General features: G+C 38.8%; 1 protein-coding gene across 4 annotated transcripts in view; it reads left to right on the top strand.

Annotated features, from left to right (window-relative positions):
• The window catches only part of CYFIP1 (cytoplasmic FMR1 interacting protein 1), an 86,661-nt gene that overhangs the window by 41,956 nt on the left and 27,907 nt on the right, over nucleotides 1-16,798 (top strand). For all 4 annotated transcript variants that reach the window (XM_074159553.1, XM_074159579.1, XM_074159562.1 and 1 more), the window contains 6 exons: nucleotides 162-258; nucleotides 605-681; nucleotides 773-881; nucleotides 1,459-1,578; nucleotides 4,289-4,488; nucleotides 13,026-13,113. In XM_074159553.1, the coding sequence (XP_074015654.1) occupies nucleotides 162-258; nucleotides 605-681; nucleotides 773-881; nucleotides 1,459-1,578; nucleotides 4,289-4,488; nucleotides 13,026-13,113 (691 nt within the window). The remainder of the gene's footprint in view (nucleotides 1-161; nucleotides 259-604; nucleotides 682-772; nucleotides 882-1,458; nucleotides 1,579-4,288; nucleotides 4,489-13,025; nucleotides 13,114-16,798) is intronic.

Genomic DNA, 16,798 nt, shown 5'->3' on the forward strand with positions numbered 1-16,798 from the left:
GAACTTGTGATACTTTATATATAAAGGAAAAAAAAATGATCGTCTTTGCATGAACTACAAGTAGATTGCAATATCGACTGGCTTACAACATCTTGACTCTACCATCCTAAAGAATCATAATTTCTATAGACATGTAACTTTTTTTTTTCTTTTTCATTCAGGTATGTTCTGTATTCTTTGGACCTTTATAATGACAGTGCTCATTATGCACTTACTAAATTTAAGAAGCAGTTCCTCTATGATGAAATTGAGGCAGAGGTAAAGTAACCTTAGCTACTGGAGAAAAATGGTCTGTACCTAAATGTGAAAATGATGATAAAGGTCAAGACCTATTATAAGACACTCAGAGGAATTGGAGGTAATAAACAAACTGAGAAGAAAGACCAGAAGATGGGTAACTGGTTGGGTGATAGGTTGTGAGGAAACCTGTGCAAAACACCTCACATTAATGCTGAAAACTGAACATCAGCTTCTCTTGTACTGAGAAATTTGGATGCATTGACTTTCTTAATTATATTTGATAAACAGTGGGAGGTCTTGGATAAACTCCCGTCTTTTAATTTTAAGTATCTCTAAACGCACATTATTGTTTTTTTTCCCCAAGGTAAACCTGTGTTTTGACCAATTTGTCTACAAGCTGGCAGACCAAATATTTGCGTACTACAAGGCAATGGCTGGCAGGTAGCTATTCCAGTAGAGAACTTTTATTCATGCATTTCTGCTCTGCTTTCCTGGCTAATATACTTTAAGTCTTTTCTTCCCTTCCTAATAGCCTGCTTCTGGATAAACGATTACGTTCAGAATGCAAGAATCAGGGAGCAACCATTCAGTTGCTACAGTCCAACCGCTACGAGACACTGCTGAAACAGAGACATGTCCAAGTGAGTTAACTCATACTCTGTTGTATTTGAGTTGCTTGGCAATTTTCCAATAGTGTTCATTTATGTAGGTATATAAAACTCTTTCTGTGCTATATGTTCTGTCATCTAAGTGGCGTAACTGACATTTGGGATCAGTTTTTTTTGTCGTATGAAGGATAAATTAAAAAAAAAAAAAACTTAAAAGACCGTGTTTTAATGCAAATGCCTGTTGCAGTTAAGCAAACACAAGCCAAATAAGAATGTCACATTTGGTTGCGTTGCCTTCCTAGTAATGTCTTTCACCAGTTTTCAATATGTTGTCGGCACAATGTCATGGAAGCATAAAATTCTTTGCATAAATACTTAGATGTAAATGCAACTTGTGATTTTACTTCTTTTTGTGAGAACCGGGATGTAAATTGTAGTACCTCATTTGTTCATGAATTTATGATTTTTGTCCATCTACTTTGTTTCTGTGTGTTTGGCATGCAAGTTCACCACGTGAGAGTCTGTAAATCTGTGGAGTCTCATATCCTTGTACAGTTTGTCTTGTAATTTGACTTTCAGCTCGAAACTTCATAGCATTTTTTTTCTTTAGCTTCTTGGTAGGTCAATAGACCTGAACCGACTCATCACTCAGCGAATTTCAGCAGCCATGTACAAGTCAATGGAACTGGCAATTGGTCGCTTTGAAAGTGAGGACTTGACTTCCATTGTGGTGAGTGTTGTGTTGCAGTTCTTCCAGAGCACTAACACTGCAGTTAGATGCTATTTTTGTTTTGCTTTGTTTTAATTTATTTTTATTTTAATGTAATTTTTATTTCTTTTATTTGCAATGATAGACATCTAGCCCTTTTTTTTCCCTCCATTATAAATCTGTATTTGTTTTTTAACAGCAGAAGCAAAAAAGGTTTCTCCAGCTTTGCTAGAAGTCATCTAAGTATTCTTTCAGCAAGTAGTTGTACAGTCACTCCTGAAAGGAGAAGGGGCTCAGTGACTGACAGGGAAGCTTATTTTATCCTAAGCTTTAGTTAAATATATATAAATGGGAAATAATTTAAGCAGTGTATAGAAAACCAGTGAAAAATAGAAAAATAACAGAACTTTTCCCTCTGATGTTTTCTTTTAATTTTTCTGTAAGTGTGAAATCATACAATGCTATGGTTGAAGTTTGTCTGGTTTACGAAGTCTAGGTTGACAAAATCTCTTACCACAGAAGCAGCTTAGTCTTGCAAAAGGCATTCTTTTAGTCACCTCCAGCTACGTCAGAAATTATACTGGCAAATCATCTGTTGCCATTATACTATATTGCGGGCTTTATTAATTTGGATGAGCTATGACTTTTTTTTTCTCCCCATGCCTTAACCTGCATCTCCATTCAAACAGTGCTCTGGCCTGACCTGACGTAGTGCTCTGGGAGTATGCTGAAGTACATGGGACTGTGCGAGTCCCAGTACTGTTGAGACTGAGAATCTTATTCTTTCCTTGCCCAGAAAAAAAAATCAGCCTGCTGCAACTGAGGGCCTTGGGAGTAAGGTGAAAACATCACCTGTAGAGAAAGCATATACTAGGAGCCATGATGAAACAAGGAAAAAGAGCATTCTTGTGATTTAAAATTTTGTAAATGCCCAATGCTGTCCATGCTTATAGATAAATTGGAGACCAAAACAAAACAGCCTTGTGCCTGGTAGATGCAAAATGAGTTTATTTACCCAGGCAGCTTGGTTTTGTAGCATGACAGAAATATTTTTTTTGTGGAAGTACGAGATCTGACTTGTGCCTGTGGAAGAAGAGCATCTGTGCAATATTGAGGTGTCTTTTTGAATTAGTTTCCTGATTAAAAAGCTAAAAAAAGATTAATTATTTCCAGACGGCATGAATTTGACAGGTAAATATACAGTCAACAAGAAAAATATCAGACACATTCAGTTCTGCTGGCATGAAAAAAAAAATTAGAATTTTTGTAAGAAAGTTTACCATTGGTTTTTCCATAGTAGGTTTTTACCAGTGAGAGTTTATCATGAAGTTTACTAACTTGATTTAATTTCATTCTTTACTGAAGATAATTCAAATACTGAGGCCATAGAACCTCTTGACTTTTCAGCGCTTGGTGTTAAAACCTTTGAAATATTGACATGTAGTTTTTCTTTGTTACGTGCATGATTTTGTTAGTGGCTAGAATAGAAACAGGTGAACAGAAACTATTGATGTTGTGTTTCTTAGGTCACAGGTTCTCACTGTTTCTTGAGGTAGAAAGTGGCAGGGCTAAGGTATCCCCACACCATGCTCCTTTTCTTTTTCTCCTTTTTTTTTGTTTTATGCAAAATAATTTCAGCTGAAAACTGCTTGGTTTTCCTCAGTGAGAAACTGATACTAGTAGCTTAAATAATTAGTATTTTCTGCTGCTTTTCAGGCTAAATAAATTAAATGAAGGTAGTTAAAAGGCTGAGCTATTTTTTTTCCCTCAGATTGGACTCAGTACTGTAATAACAGTCATAGTGGTTGGTTTTCTTTTTCCTTAAAGTAACTGTTACTCACAGGTTAGAAAATCCTGTGAAACACAGAGCAATTAAATCTGACAGCACTGTATGGGAAGATGACTAGTACTTTGATGCACAGCCAAACAAACCCACTGGACATTCCTTCATGCGCAACAATCTTTAAAAGCAATGCCTAGTTTTTTTTGGAGTGAGAGGTTGTGTTCTTTGTGTTTGGTGTTCTCAGGGTCAGAGATGGATTTATTTAATTTTATTTTATGGTATGTTATTTTATTGAAAGCGCCAGAAACCATACTAGGATTTTCTCATCAAGAGGAGAAATATTATGAAAGGCAGTGCTCATATATAGTTGTGTAGTCTGCAGCTAGTGATTTTGTGGATACCTTCACAACATTTGTAAATGTCTGGTCTGGGCTTTCGTTGCATCTTAGTACCTTCTTCACTGGAGTAAACCTTGAGAAGGATTTATGGTAAATGTGATGTTATCCCTACCAGTGCTACTGTAAAAGTTAGTTCACCGGTTGCCCTACTGAGCAGAAATTACTTTGTGATAGCTTGTAAAGAAGGAAATGCAGGGGGTGCTTCTTGGCCTATCTCTGACCTCATTTAAATGTTGGAGTTTTAACTTTTGCTCAGTGGAAGAAGAGTTCGCACAGATCTATGTTTGAGACCCATCTGCAGCATGGACTGATTTTAATGAATACCCTTAAAGTCTCAGAAGGTTTTGGTGGGAGATAGTTACAAAACAATCCCAAGAGCACTGATTCTTTCCAGCTCTTATCTTTAAAGTAAGAGGCTGGGGGAAATTCAGTTGTTCATTTTGACTTCTTTCTAGTCTTCTATTCCGTCAAGATTGTTTATGTATTCTGTCGAGTTTCTCCACTTTATTAAATGTACTGCTCACTTTCTTTCCTCTTGTTTTTTTTGTAGGAGCTGGATGGCTTGATAGAAATAAACAAAATGACTCACAAGCTTCTGAGTAGATACATGACCTTGGACAGTTTTGATGCCATGTTCAGAGAAGCCAATCACAATGTCTCAGCCCCTTATGGAAGAATCACTCTTCATGTCTTTTGGGAACTCAATTATGATTTCCTTCCAAACTACTGCTACAATGGATCCACTAACAGGTTAGCACGGCAGCCTTTTGTTTGCAACAGTTCTTCTACCCAACCTCCTGCAACTTCTTTCCTAGCAAATGCTGACAACTCCATCTCCGTTCATTTAGTGTGTTTTCCACTTCTAATGTTTTACTTGAAGTGAAGCTGCATGAGTCATTTTATTAAGTGCTGTCAAATGTATGAAATCCTGTTATTTGTCCATGGTAGAAGTCAGATGTAACTGCAGCATCCAAATTTTGACATTTTAATGACTTAGCTATGATATGCTGAGAAATGAAGTGTGTGCAAAAATACTGCAAAGTGCGTATCAGGAAGGTATTTTTGTAAACAGGATCCTCAGCTGTGAGGTGATGGAAATAAAATTATATTCCTAATTCTGTGTTAATGTGACAAAAAGGATTGTTTACTGGAGAAGCGAAGAGTTCAGTGTTTACTGCAAATACAGTTGCAGCCTTTAAGGACAGCGAGTAATGGAAACGGAAAGAGGAAAGTAGGATCTAAAGTTTGAATGAGTGGAAGATGCAGTGCTTGGGACTTTGCATTTCTGGGCTTCCTGCTTGTGTGCTGTTTTTAAGATTTGTGTTGCTTTTAGCCTTTACTCAGGTTTTGGTTAAAGCACTGTGAAGTGACAGTAAAGTGATACTGAATATTGAGCTGTAGGAAGCGGAGGAAGCCTGTTCTCATCTTTCACTGTCTCCTTGGAAAGCTTTCCCTGTCTGACATCTTCTGTGATGGTTATGTTGCATTTTAGATCCAAGATTCTGTCTGTGAAAAAAAAAGGAGTGTTTTTGTGGTTAAGTTTTAGCCAAGAAACTTCTGTTAAGTGAATCTGTCTACATAGGAGAGTTGAATGGATTTCTGAGGAAGCTCCTGTTCAGTTGATATATCTAGAGATCAAATTGGAATATTCAATGTGATGTATTAAGAATCATACAAGCATAATATTAAAAGAAAATTTTGATGAAATGCTGATTCTTCACCTGTCAGCTTTAATGAAGCACATTCACTAGCTCCTATAACAGTTCAGTCTGTGTTCATCTTGGCTATAAGGACTGCCCTACTGCAGACCACCGTGCTTGGGAAGTAAGCATGGAATGCCAAAGGAAGCTAGCAGGATCCTGTAGGACCGTTGCTTGTCTGTTTAAAAACTACGCACAAATTGAGTTAGGCTGAGCCTCAAGCATGTTTAGTAATTAATTCAGGATAATTAATTTAAGCGATGATAAAGGGAGCCAGATCTTAGGCAGTGTGCATACCATGTGTCCAATTTCATCACAGAATTGCTGTGGTTTCAGTCAAAAATAGCAGCGTGGAGCAAATTAATGTGTGCTGCATACGCTATGCGGTGCCCATTGATATTTTTGCTAGAAGGAACAGGGAGTTTCTAGCCCTTTTATAGTTCTTAAGCACATTCATTACATCTACTGCTGCCTTGCTGTTAGCATGACCTTTAAATTGATGAGCTCTCTCTGTGTTCAACTGTACAGGTTAGTGTGTGCAAATACAGGAATACACAGTGAGGAGCTCTGTGAGAACTGCTAGTTTAACTCCTGACTCTTTATAGGTTAATGTCTTGCACGAAAGCTATGTGTAAACAACGGAAGAAAAGTAACAATGAAAGACTGGAAGAAAGAGAAATAAGTATGATGAAAAGCAGAGAGGTTGGTTGATGAGGAATTGGAGGTGGAGCTCCCGGGAAAAGTGTAATACCTATGACTTGCCTCTCATTAATTTGACCACAGCCTAAATGTTAAGGATCTTTCTTTTAAAGTTAGTGTATTGGTCAGATTAACTTGTATCCAGTACTTTTTGAAGCTCTGCTCCCAAGAATGCTTGAACGTGATGATTTCAAATATTTGTAAGAGTGTTTAGGAACCCTGCGGGTTTGATTCAAAGGCCAAGGCTATTCACATAGAAGTATTGAAACATGCTGCATGTTTAATTATTAGGGACTTAGGAATTTTTTTATATCCTGTAATGTGCTGAGATTAAACAGTAAGGCTGCTATTAAAAGATTTAGCAATTTAATAATTGCAGTTGCCAGTTTTCTGAAATTTAGCCTTGTTGGTGCTGCCCAGCTGCGCAGCCGTGTCCAGACTACGCAACGGTTTGTGGAGAAGGAATGGGGAGATGAGTAAGGGGACTTCTGTGGATGGGCATTAGTGGTGAAATCCAAGGGTGTTTTTAATCCACCTGTTGTCGATCAGGAAAGAAAGAGAACAAACTTTTGGATAATGGCACGAGCATATGAACTGCAGGTGAGGTCAAAGCCCTCTCTAGTCCGGTGTCCTGATGCTGGCAGCAGCCATGCAGAGGCCGAGTATGAAAACAAGGGAGGCTTGTGGTGATTTTTCTCCTAGGAAACGTGCTGGCCTCTAGCACCTATCAGGTGTTTCTGTAAAACAAAAATGGTGGGATGTTAGTGCATTTCTGCCTCTTTACAGTTTGGGGTTTTTCCCCATTGCTTTGTCCAGATCTTTTGTAAAGCTATGTGATGTTTGGCATTCATGATGTGCTGTAGTGAGGAGTCTGCAGTGAAGCTGTGTGCTGCACAAAAAGCTTATCCCTTTTAGTTTGGTCTCAAGCTATTGCCAGTTCTTATACCGAAAGTGACCATGAGCGGCCATTTCCCACTTGCTGCCTTTTCTGTGCTGCTTGGGATTCTTTTTAAGAGCCCTCTCTCATATTGGCCCTCAGTTGCATGTTTTTCCAAGACAAAGGCCTTTCCACACCAGGAATCTTTTTCATGCTTATGTCCGCATTGGTACTTTTTCCATCCCTCTCTCTGTCTGTGAAGTTAGAAGGACTAGGGCTGTCCAGAGGGTTCAAATGACAGAAGGACAACATCCAGATTCTTGTTCTTTGCTCCTTTTCCACTATCTATAGTGTTCCTTTTTCTGCCTTATTTTCTTTACTAATTCAAAGCTGGTCTTTTCCTTTTGTGATACTGTGTTTTGTTTTCAGGGCTAACAGAGGAGCAAGTTGTGAGACAGTCTAGACATTTATTTGAATTGAGGATTTTCTGTGCTTTCTTGACAGAAATGATACAAGCTTCCGGAGACAGCAATCAGACTTGTAGCACCATTTCCTCTCAACACATTATCCAAATCTGTTTTCTCTGCTAAAAATTTATGTGTGTAGCACTCTTCCAAATGCAGCATGACATGTTTCTTCTAAGTGAGTGAACAAAAAGACCAGCTTTTTATTTTTCAGTCTTTCTGCCTGCCTGCCTCCCCCTTCCTTTCGTGAGCTCTCTCTCTCTCATACTGCTTTTGAGACTAGTTTTCACAAGAGAACAGCTGTGTCCTCTTGTCTTGCATATACTCTGTGACAGTCACTCTTCAGAATAATTTTCAGCCCTTTCAGACACTGCTGGAGCAAACCTGAAAAGCAGCCTGGCAGTGAAAACTACCTAGTTTCTGCTACAAAGAGCCAAATGGTGTGGTTATATAGGGCTGATGCAAAGTAGGGGTGACTGTAGTCAAATGCTCCGTCGAATTTCACAACAAGCACCTTATCTTCCCCCAAGGAACAAAAAAATAAAATAAAATAAAGTCTTTCTTCCAAAAGGAATGGTGATAGCAATGGAGTGGCAGATACCTGTTACTCTGTCATGCTCTGTTTCATCTACTGTTTCTTCACACTTCAGTTTGTAGCCTCCTGTTCTGTCTGTCTTGACATTCATGTTCAAGAAGGGTGAGTTAGATCTAGCATTCGCTAAGAGAGAAGGTGTGGGGGCTACCCTTAGATCTGGTAGACAGATCTAAGCTAATTTGAGAAGGCTGGAAGTTAGAAGTGTTCATACAGGCTGGATCAATGGGCTGAGACCAACGGGATGAGGTTCAATAAGGCCAAGTGCTGGGTCCTACACTTGGGTCACAACAACCCCATGTAGCACTACAGGCTTGGGGCAGAGTGGCTGGAGAGCTGCCTGGCAGAAAAGGACCTGGGGGTGCTGGTCGACTATCGGCTGAACATGAGCCAGCAGTGTGCCCAGGTGGCCAAGAAGGCCAACAGTATCTTGGCCTGTATCAGGAACAGCATGATGAGTAGGACTTGGGAGGTGATTATCCCCTGTACTCGGCACTGGTGAGGCCCCATCTCGAGTACTGTGTCCAGTTTTGGGCCCCTTACCACAAAAAAAGACATTGAGGTGCTGGAGCAGGTCCAGAGAAGGGCAACGAAGCTGGTGAGGGGTCTGGAGTACAAGTCTTATGAGGAGCGGCTGAGGGAGCTGGGGTTGTTCAGCCTGGAGAAAAGGAGTCTGAGGGGGGACCTTATCGCTCTCTACAACTACCTGAAAGGAGGTTGTAGAGAGGTGGGGGTCAGTCTCTTCTCCCAGGTCACAGGTGACAGGACTAAAGGAAATGGCCTCAAGTTGTGCCAGGGGAGGTTCAGGTTGGATATTAGGAAGAATTTTTACACTGAAAGGGTTATCAGGCATTGGAATGGGCTGCCCAGGGAAGTGGTTGAGGCACCATCCCTGGAGGTGTTCAAAAGATGGGTTGACATGGTGCTGGGGGACATGGTTTAGTGATGGTTTTTTTTTGTCAGAGTTAGGTTGATGGTTGGACTAGATGATCTTGAAGGTCCCTTCCAACCTAGATGATTCTATGATTCTATACCAGTTAGGCAGGGAAGTGCAGATGGACACTTTCTTTCTGAGCAGGAAGGGAGGATTGTGGTATCTTATTAGCTCTGAGATGAAGCTCAGGAATCGCAGAATGATATGGGGTTGGAAGGGACCTCTGGAGATCATCTAGTTCAACCCCCCTGCCAGAGCAGGTCCACCTAGAGCAGGTTGCACAGGAACGTGTCTAGGCAGGTTTTGAATGTCTCCAGAGATGGAGACTCCACCACCTCTCTGGACAGCCTGTTCCAGTGTCCTGCCACCCTCAAAGTAAAGAAGTTCCTCCTCCTGTTTAGATGGAACTTCTTATGTTCAAGTTTGTGCCCGTTATCTCTTGTCCTGTCACTGGGCACCACTGAAAAAAGACTGGCCCCATCCTCTTGACACCCACCCTTTGAGTATTTATAGGCATTGACCGGATCCCCCCTCAGTCTTCTCCAGACTAAAAAGACCCAAGTCCTTCAGCCTTTCCTCATTAAGAGAGATGTTCCAGGCCCCTAATCATCTTTGTAGCCCTATGAAGTTTATGAATGAGATTGTCTGTCTGATCTGGTGCCTGCAGTAGCAAGGAAGCAGACTCATTGACCGAAGTGCTCTATTTCAGATTTCTCCTTATTTTCTTAAATAGATTATGGTAATTAGAATCACAGAAGAATTTAGGTTAGTTTGTAAAGTACTCGATATGAACTCCTTCTTGGCAGGTATCACAGAAATGCCGATATAAAATGATTTGATCCCTAGAATACTTGCTTTGGAGCTCATGTTGTCCTTTAGCAATCACTATTGCAAAGCCTTGGTAAGCCAGCAGGCTTTTCATCTGCTTAATCTACTTTGCTTACAACCTGCATTGATTAAAATGGATAAATTGCTGTGAGATCATCAACACTGATTAAAAATGAAAAGAACTGATTATCTTTGAGTATGCCAAAAACCTGCATCCAGCAGTATCTGAGGGAAAGTAAAAATTTGCCTAGCTTTAGCACTGATATTCAAAGAGCTTCAGCCCTTCAAAGAGAAGTTTCTGTTTCTTGGAGGAAGAGCAGGAGGAAGCCAACCAGCAGGATGTCAAAAAGAAAACACATGCACACACACTGAAAAAGTTTGAAGAATAGCAGATTATGGTGGACTGTAATGGTTTCTATATAGCCCTTAGTTTTGAGATAAGAAATCTCTAATATTTACCTGAATGATATATTTCCATTAGTCACATACCTCCTAGAATGATGCACACTCTTTTGCCTGTTGTACTTAGCCATAGCTAAGAAGATACCAAGTGACTGTACCTCTTGCTCCTGCTTCCTTTTCTTAACCTCTTTCTTCCTCTCGTAATCTTTCACCCACGTCCCTCAAGAAAGTATAAAATGGGTGCTTGCTTCAAGTCTTTAAGAAGCCTCTAAGGTTACTTTGCAACTATTCTAAAAGATTAGAGTTGGAGAAACCCCCAAGAATGTAGAGGAGGACTGGGGAACACACAAGAGTTACTTGTGTTTGTACAGAGCTAATGAAACTTAAGAGACGGTGTCTTGGAAGTATTTCTCAGGTATTTGATTTCTGGGGCTGTGATTTCTTCTCAATCCAAATACAGTCTATCTGGTTAGCTCCCAGACACTAATGACACTGTAGTTCAAATATATTCATAATACCTTTTTGATAAAAAAAAGAATAACATTTACAGCTTCCCAAGTCATGGGATGCTCCCACATTTATATTCTGAAACACTCTTTTCCTTCTGAGGGTTTTAATTGAGTGATAACACATCAGCTCGTCCGATACATCTGCATGCTGAAACCCAGTCTTATCTCAAATGACATGGTATCTCTTTTGATTTCTTTCATTTTAGAGATTTTCTTAGGGCTTGGAAATTGATGTCGGTTTAAAAAGGAACAGGATTTGGAGAGAAAGAAGGGGAAATAGAGTAATCTCTGAGACTGTCATACGTTGCAGATGACTTTAAATTCCATCAAATGTTTACAGCATCTCTGGTAAACTCATTAATGAAGTATCTGTGCAGAAAGCAGATTCAAGTAATCTCAAGAGGAAGTTTTCATTTGGCGTGTAAGTGAAAGAGAAGGGGGGAAACTTGTAAACAGCGGAAATGTAAACGTAAGGAGACTTAAATTAGATATACAGTATCAAAAATAATACACATAAATGATCTTCTTTTTCCTCAAAAGCTCTGTGGGTATACCTATTTTTGAACATGTTAAAAAAATACAGAAAACCTTGTCCTGAAGTTAGGGATTCTCACAAGAATGATTTAGATTACTCAGAAATAAAACACAGTGCAAATAATTGTAAGCAACATGGTGCAATTTATACATGTCTGGGTGAAACAATTTTTTATTAGCGTGGATGTTTTTGTTTTCAGATAGGAAATGGGTATATTAAAAATAGAGTTTCTACATATTTTCTAGGAAAAATTACTAATGAATCATTTATTTTGTGTGTTGATTGAATTAAAATGTATTTTAATCAAAACCAAATCAAGATGTAATTACATCTTATGATATTATAATGCACTGCAAACTACTGTTCCTGAAACCTTTTCCTATATGCATTTATTTTACTCAGCTATCATTCAGAACAGCCTGATCTGATACAAAATTTAATGTGCACTTCTTAAATAGCTGTTTTTCCTCTTCCCTGTGCATATACAGCTTTGCAGCATTTACCAAGAAATCCTTTTTATCAAGTTAAAAAATAAAGTAGCCATCCAAACTGTAAACACACGCACTGATAGTTTTGCTTGGTTTAGTAAGGTTAAGTAGAATCAGAATTGTAGTAGATGTTGATTAACTTATTTCTGCACTAAAACTGTAGTGCCACAAAATGTGCATTGCACAGTTAGCAGGCAACATCAGGGGAGTAGGTCTGTGCTGCTTGTTCAGGAGACAAGAGATTGGCCCAAGCACCGTTCTTCAGGCTCTGGTGCCCTCAGTTTGGAGTGGGCTGTTTGGGGAGGGACTCTTTATGAGGGAGTGTAGTGATAGGATGAGGGATAATGGTTTTAAACTGAAAGAAGGTAGATTTAGACTAGATATTAGGAAGAAATTCTTTCCTGTGAGGGTGGTGAGACACTGGAACAGGTTGTCCAGAGAAGCTGTGGATGCCCCATCCCTGGAAGTGTTTAAGGCCAGGCTGGATGGGGCTTTGAGCAACCTGGTCTAGTGGGAGGTGTCCCCGCCCATGGCAGGGGGTTTGGAACTAGGTAACCTTTAAGGTCCCTTCCAACCTAAACCATTCTATGATTCTGTGATCTTATTTTTGCAGTATTCCATATCTTTGTACTTATCTTTGTACTTCTCTTGCCATCCTCTTAACAGTATACAAAAGGTAAAAACTAAACGTGATTTATATCGGTACACGCTCACGCTAAAGTATGATCAAACTTTTGAAACATTCATTTTGTTACAGGGATTATACCCTTCCTCCTGACTTTTTTTATTTTTAAGGTATTAGCCTAAAGTATTTCTCCTGCTGTGCATTTCTTTGGGGGGAAAAAGCTCCAAAACATTAAATAGAAATGTAATGTTCTTCTTTGAAGGTGTAGTTCATTCTCAAGGACTTAATTTTGGTAGCACAAGGAACTTCCGTACTCTTTGTGAGAGGCTATTTCTAGTTTGTTAGTTGCTTCTCTTTGTGCTGGGCTGGGTGAGAGTAGAGGTGAGAAATAATTTGGGACCACTGCACACCACTGGAAGACCAGTAAGTGATGGAGAAGTGCATTATGATTTGTGTCCAGGCTTTTGGGCAATGCAGGCTATGTGCTTCCCCAGTTGCAACTTGGGCTGAAAAGCTACTGGTCTGGCTTTGATTTCATATGTAGACAAAAGTAGTATTATACCAGGTAAGGTGCACTAGGCACACACCTACTATCCTAAGTATAATTAATGAATTCTTTATTTTGTTTTTATAGATTTGTTCGGACCGTGCTACCGTTTTCTCAGGAGTTTCAGAGAGATAAGCAGCCTAATGCACAGCCACAGTATCTCTATGGATCAAAGGTTGGATCTAATTCCCTTTATATTTATGGTTTGCTAATGTTTAAAGGTATCTTTTTTAATTATAGAAACTACTGAAAATGAAAGTTATTAAAAATGGACTCAAATACACTTTGTGGGTATTTTAAATTCAACATATGGTTGGGTTGTTTTCTGACTTTGCTGTGAAGCTCACCATATTTTTCAGCCAAAGTGCAGATGATTAGTCTGATGGTTAGTCTTATCTGACATAGCTAAAAATAAGTCCTTCTCTCAGCTACCTTGCATTGCACAGTTGCTTATAGTGGCAGAGCAGACTCAAAGAAAAGATTAATTAGTCATCTGGTGAAGTGAGAACAAGAGCCCGTCTTGGGTGCAGCTGCTCACTTGTTACAGGGATGAAGACTGTGATGGCAGGAGGAAAGGAAGCAGATAGGAAAAACTGCTTCAGATGTTATCTTCAGATGTTAAAAGGAATATAGATTCTGACCATCCTACATCATCAGATAGCAAACTGCTTAAATTAATTTTTCCAAAAAAAAAAGTAGCATTTCTTTGGCATCTTCAACCCAAGGACCTCGAAGTTGTTGTGATGAACTTGACCTTCTGGCCATCTCATCTCCTGTGTTAGCATAATATTTCTTGCTTTGCAGATTAGGATTGCCTAGAAGATTTATGCAACTTTTCACTAGAAGTGTACATGTTATACAGTCACGTACTCTGTGCCTTAAGGCAGCAGTGCCCAATACAGAGGTTGGAAATGAGCTTACGTAGGTGACAAGTTGAGAGAGTACTTGGCACAAGACAGTAGTCGTGGGCTTTCATGGAGGTATCTGAGTGAGGAGTTAGCCTGTATACACAGGACCAATGCTACGCTCATGTGTGCAGTATTGTATGTGGGAAGGATAAATTTATTCCCCCTGATCACTGCAGATTTATTTTCTTACACTTCAGAATTATTACTGAGTCTTCACAACAGTTAAAGGCATAACATGAACATTACATATATCTGTTTTTTTAATATCCAGTCAGAAATATTGATCTACTTCCAACAGCAGTAAAAATAATTTGAGAGTATTTAACAAGATGTCACTCTTAATTTTGCATTGTTTTCTTGAGTTATCCAGAAGGGAAAATGAAAGTATGGAAAAGATCAATAAGAATATAAGGATCAAGTTAGAGGATTGTTGACTGAAAAAAGAGTTTTAAAATGATGTACTCAATTATCCTTGTAATTTGTACAAGTGCGCTGTAAATGTCTTTTTCATGTCTAGATACTTTTATTATCTAGCTCCCACTTAAATGGGCTCCCACGTAATTAGTCCTTGTCTTACTGTTATTTTCTGCACATCGTACCCTAGCTATACGGTGCAATCTCTGTGAAGTGATTTGCCTAGCAAGCTAGTTTTTGAGAGCTGAAGAGATAGCTCAGAAATTACAAATTTCATTCCTAATATATCTGCTGTATTTGTAAAACTTTCATGCTTTTAAAATGTAAAGGAGACAGAAAAGAATTCACATGTCTTTAATGGGCAATGTAGCAGCTGATTGTCTGGTACTGTGAATAGTGTTTTATATAATTGCTCTCCAACAGGGAACAGTAAATTATAGGAAGTGGGATTTTCTTACATTAGAGTTATTGTGTTCCTTACTATTTTAGGAATTCACCAGATGCAGTGTAAAGAGCAAAAACCCCAATGAATTTAGTCGAGATTGCTAACTTAATTTATCTAAGTGATGATGCAGTGGGGATTAACTGAGGAACCCTTTTTTTATCAGTCAGGTTACATTATTAAAATGAGTTTAATAACCTTTACTCTGAGAGCTATACATTTCAGAAATCTGTTTATTTTTCTATATGAGCAGAAACAATCAAGGGGGTTCTTAGATGCATTTCTGAAGCAAGTTTCATGACTAGATATGCCTATATTAGCAGATATTCTTGGCTCTCTGTAGTTTTAAATTTTTACAAGACTATATTTTTATTCTTGAATCTAATGTATTTTGGAATTGAGGATATCTGAATGGAATTTTAGGAGGACATTTCTACTGTACGTATCAAGTAACAGATAGTAATTTTTATATGGTAGAGGTTACACATTCTAGTATGTGATATATTTGCATGATATTATTCTGTGTACTATATAGCCAGGCTTGTCATAGAGCAAATCCTTCTTTGGATCCTTTAATGGTTATATTGTTGAATTGCCTCCTGACTGGATAATAGTGGGCTATGGAGTAGCTATGCATTTTTTATTTTATTGGTTTTTTTGAGTTCTTGAACTATTCAAGATATTCAGGTGAGCGCTTCATATTAATCATATAGCCAAGCAATATGACTTTTTGTTTTCCTTATTGGTCTTTTTTGTTGTTGGTTGGGTTTGGGTTTTTTGGGTGGTGGGTGGGTTTGTTTGTTTTGTTTTGTTTTTTTTTGTTTTTTTTTAGCAATCCATGATGTTTATTTAGGTCAAGACAAGAGCATTGTGGTGTCTTGTGCATATGTACACTCATACATGTATGTATTGGACTGTAATGACTAAACACTTTCTGTGCAGTAGCTTTGCACAAGCAGTGTGCTTGCTTAAGAATAATTAAAGAAATTTTTAGTTTTGATCTCAAAGTGTTCACATATTCTCAGATATTTCTAAATGGATCAAAGCATTTGGTCTGTATTAATGTGCATTGATGCTTGGCATAGACAGTTGTGTTCACATTCTCTGTTGCATCTGAAGTTTTCTGAGTGGTGTCTTCATCCAGTTAGCAAAACAGAAACCCACAGATACAACTTGCTTCTCCTGGCTGACATGGGGGCAGAGCTGTCAGGAGGGAAGGAGCCAACCTGCAAAAGCTCATCAGCCTTTTAAGTGAGCTGGAGTATTTTAAAAGCTCATTGAGCATGGTCATTGAAATCTCTTTACTCAGGTGGAATGTGCATAGAATTAGTAAGATGAATGTTAGTAGATTTAAATTTGGCAACATGGGCTGGGTGCATAAAATACTTAATAATGTACATAATAGAAAGAGTCTCTTCTGGGGATTTTAAACTAACTTTGCATATTAATGAAGCACCTGGTTTTATAGAGGCTGTGTAGACCAGAATTTAAGGGCTTCCTTTCTGACTTGTACAACGTTTTCCAAAGATTTTCGTGTTTGTATGTCTTCTGCATTTTGGAGATGCTAAGGAAAATACTTCTCAATGTGAATATAATGGTTTTTACCTCCTGCTGGTGCACAAATTAACATCAGTTTGCACTATGTTGCACCTTTCTATCAGTTTAGTAATCACTTAGAATATTTGCTCCTAACTAGAGCTCTCTTAAAACTGGACAGTGAACTACCAGGACACAGAATTGCCAGGGTGAACCTGAATGAATCTGTAATAAAACTGTCTGAGCAAGAGACAAGGAATCGTGCAGCTCTGTGGATGTGTGATGACATGAGTCCTTCACAACTAGTGACAACTTCAGGTGACACTCCTTATGCATTACTCATTTGCAGCGGATGCGAGATGGTCCGTTGCTCATGAGGTGATGTAAATGTTTATTTAAGTAGTGCAGACTAAACCCCTTCGGTGGAATGGTTTTATAAATCCCATTTTTGTAAAACCCATTCCTGAGAGCACTTACATGGTAGCTTCTTGCCTTCTCAATCTGATGTATACATGTGTCTTTTTGTATATATGCGTTTGTGTGTAAATAACAAAATGCAG

The sequence above is a fragment of the Numenius arquata genome, chromosome 1 (assembly GCF_964106895.1).
Source record: "Numenius arquata chromosome 1, bNumArq3.hap1.1, whole genome shotgun sequence".
In the NCBI taxonomy this organism is placed as follows: domain Eukaryota; kingdom Metazoa; phylum Chordata; class Aves; order Charadriiformes; family Scolopacidae; genus Numenius; species Numenius arquata.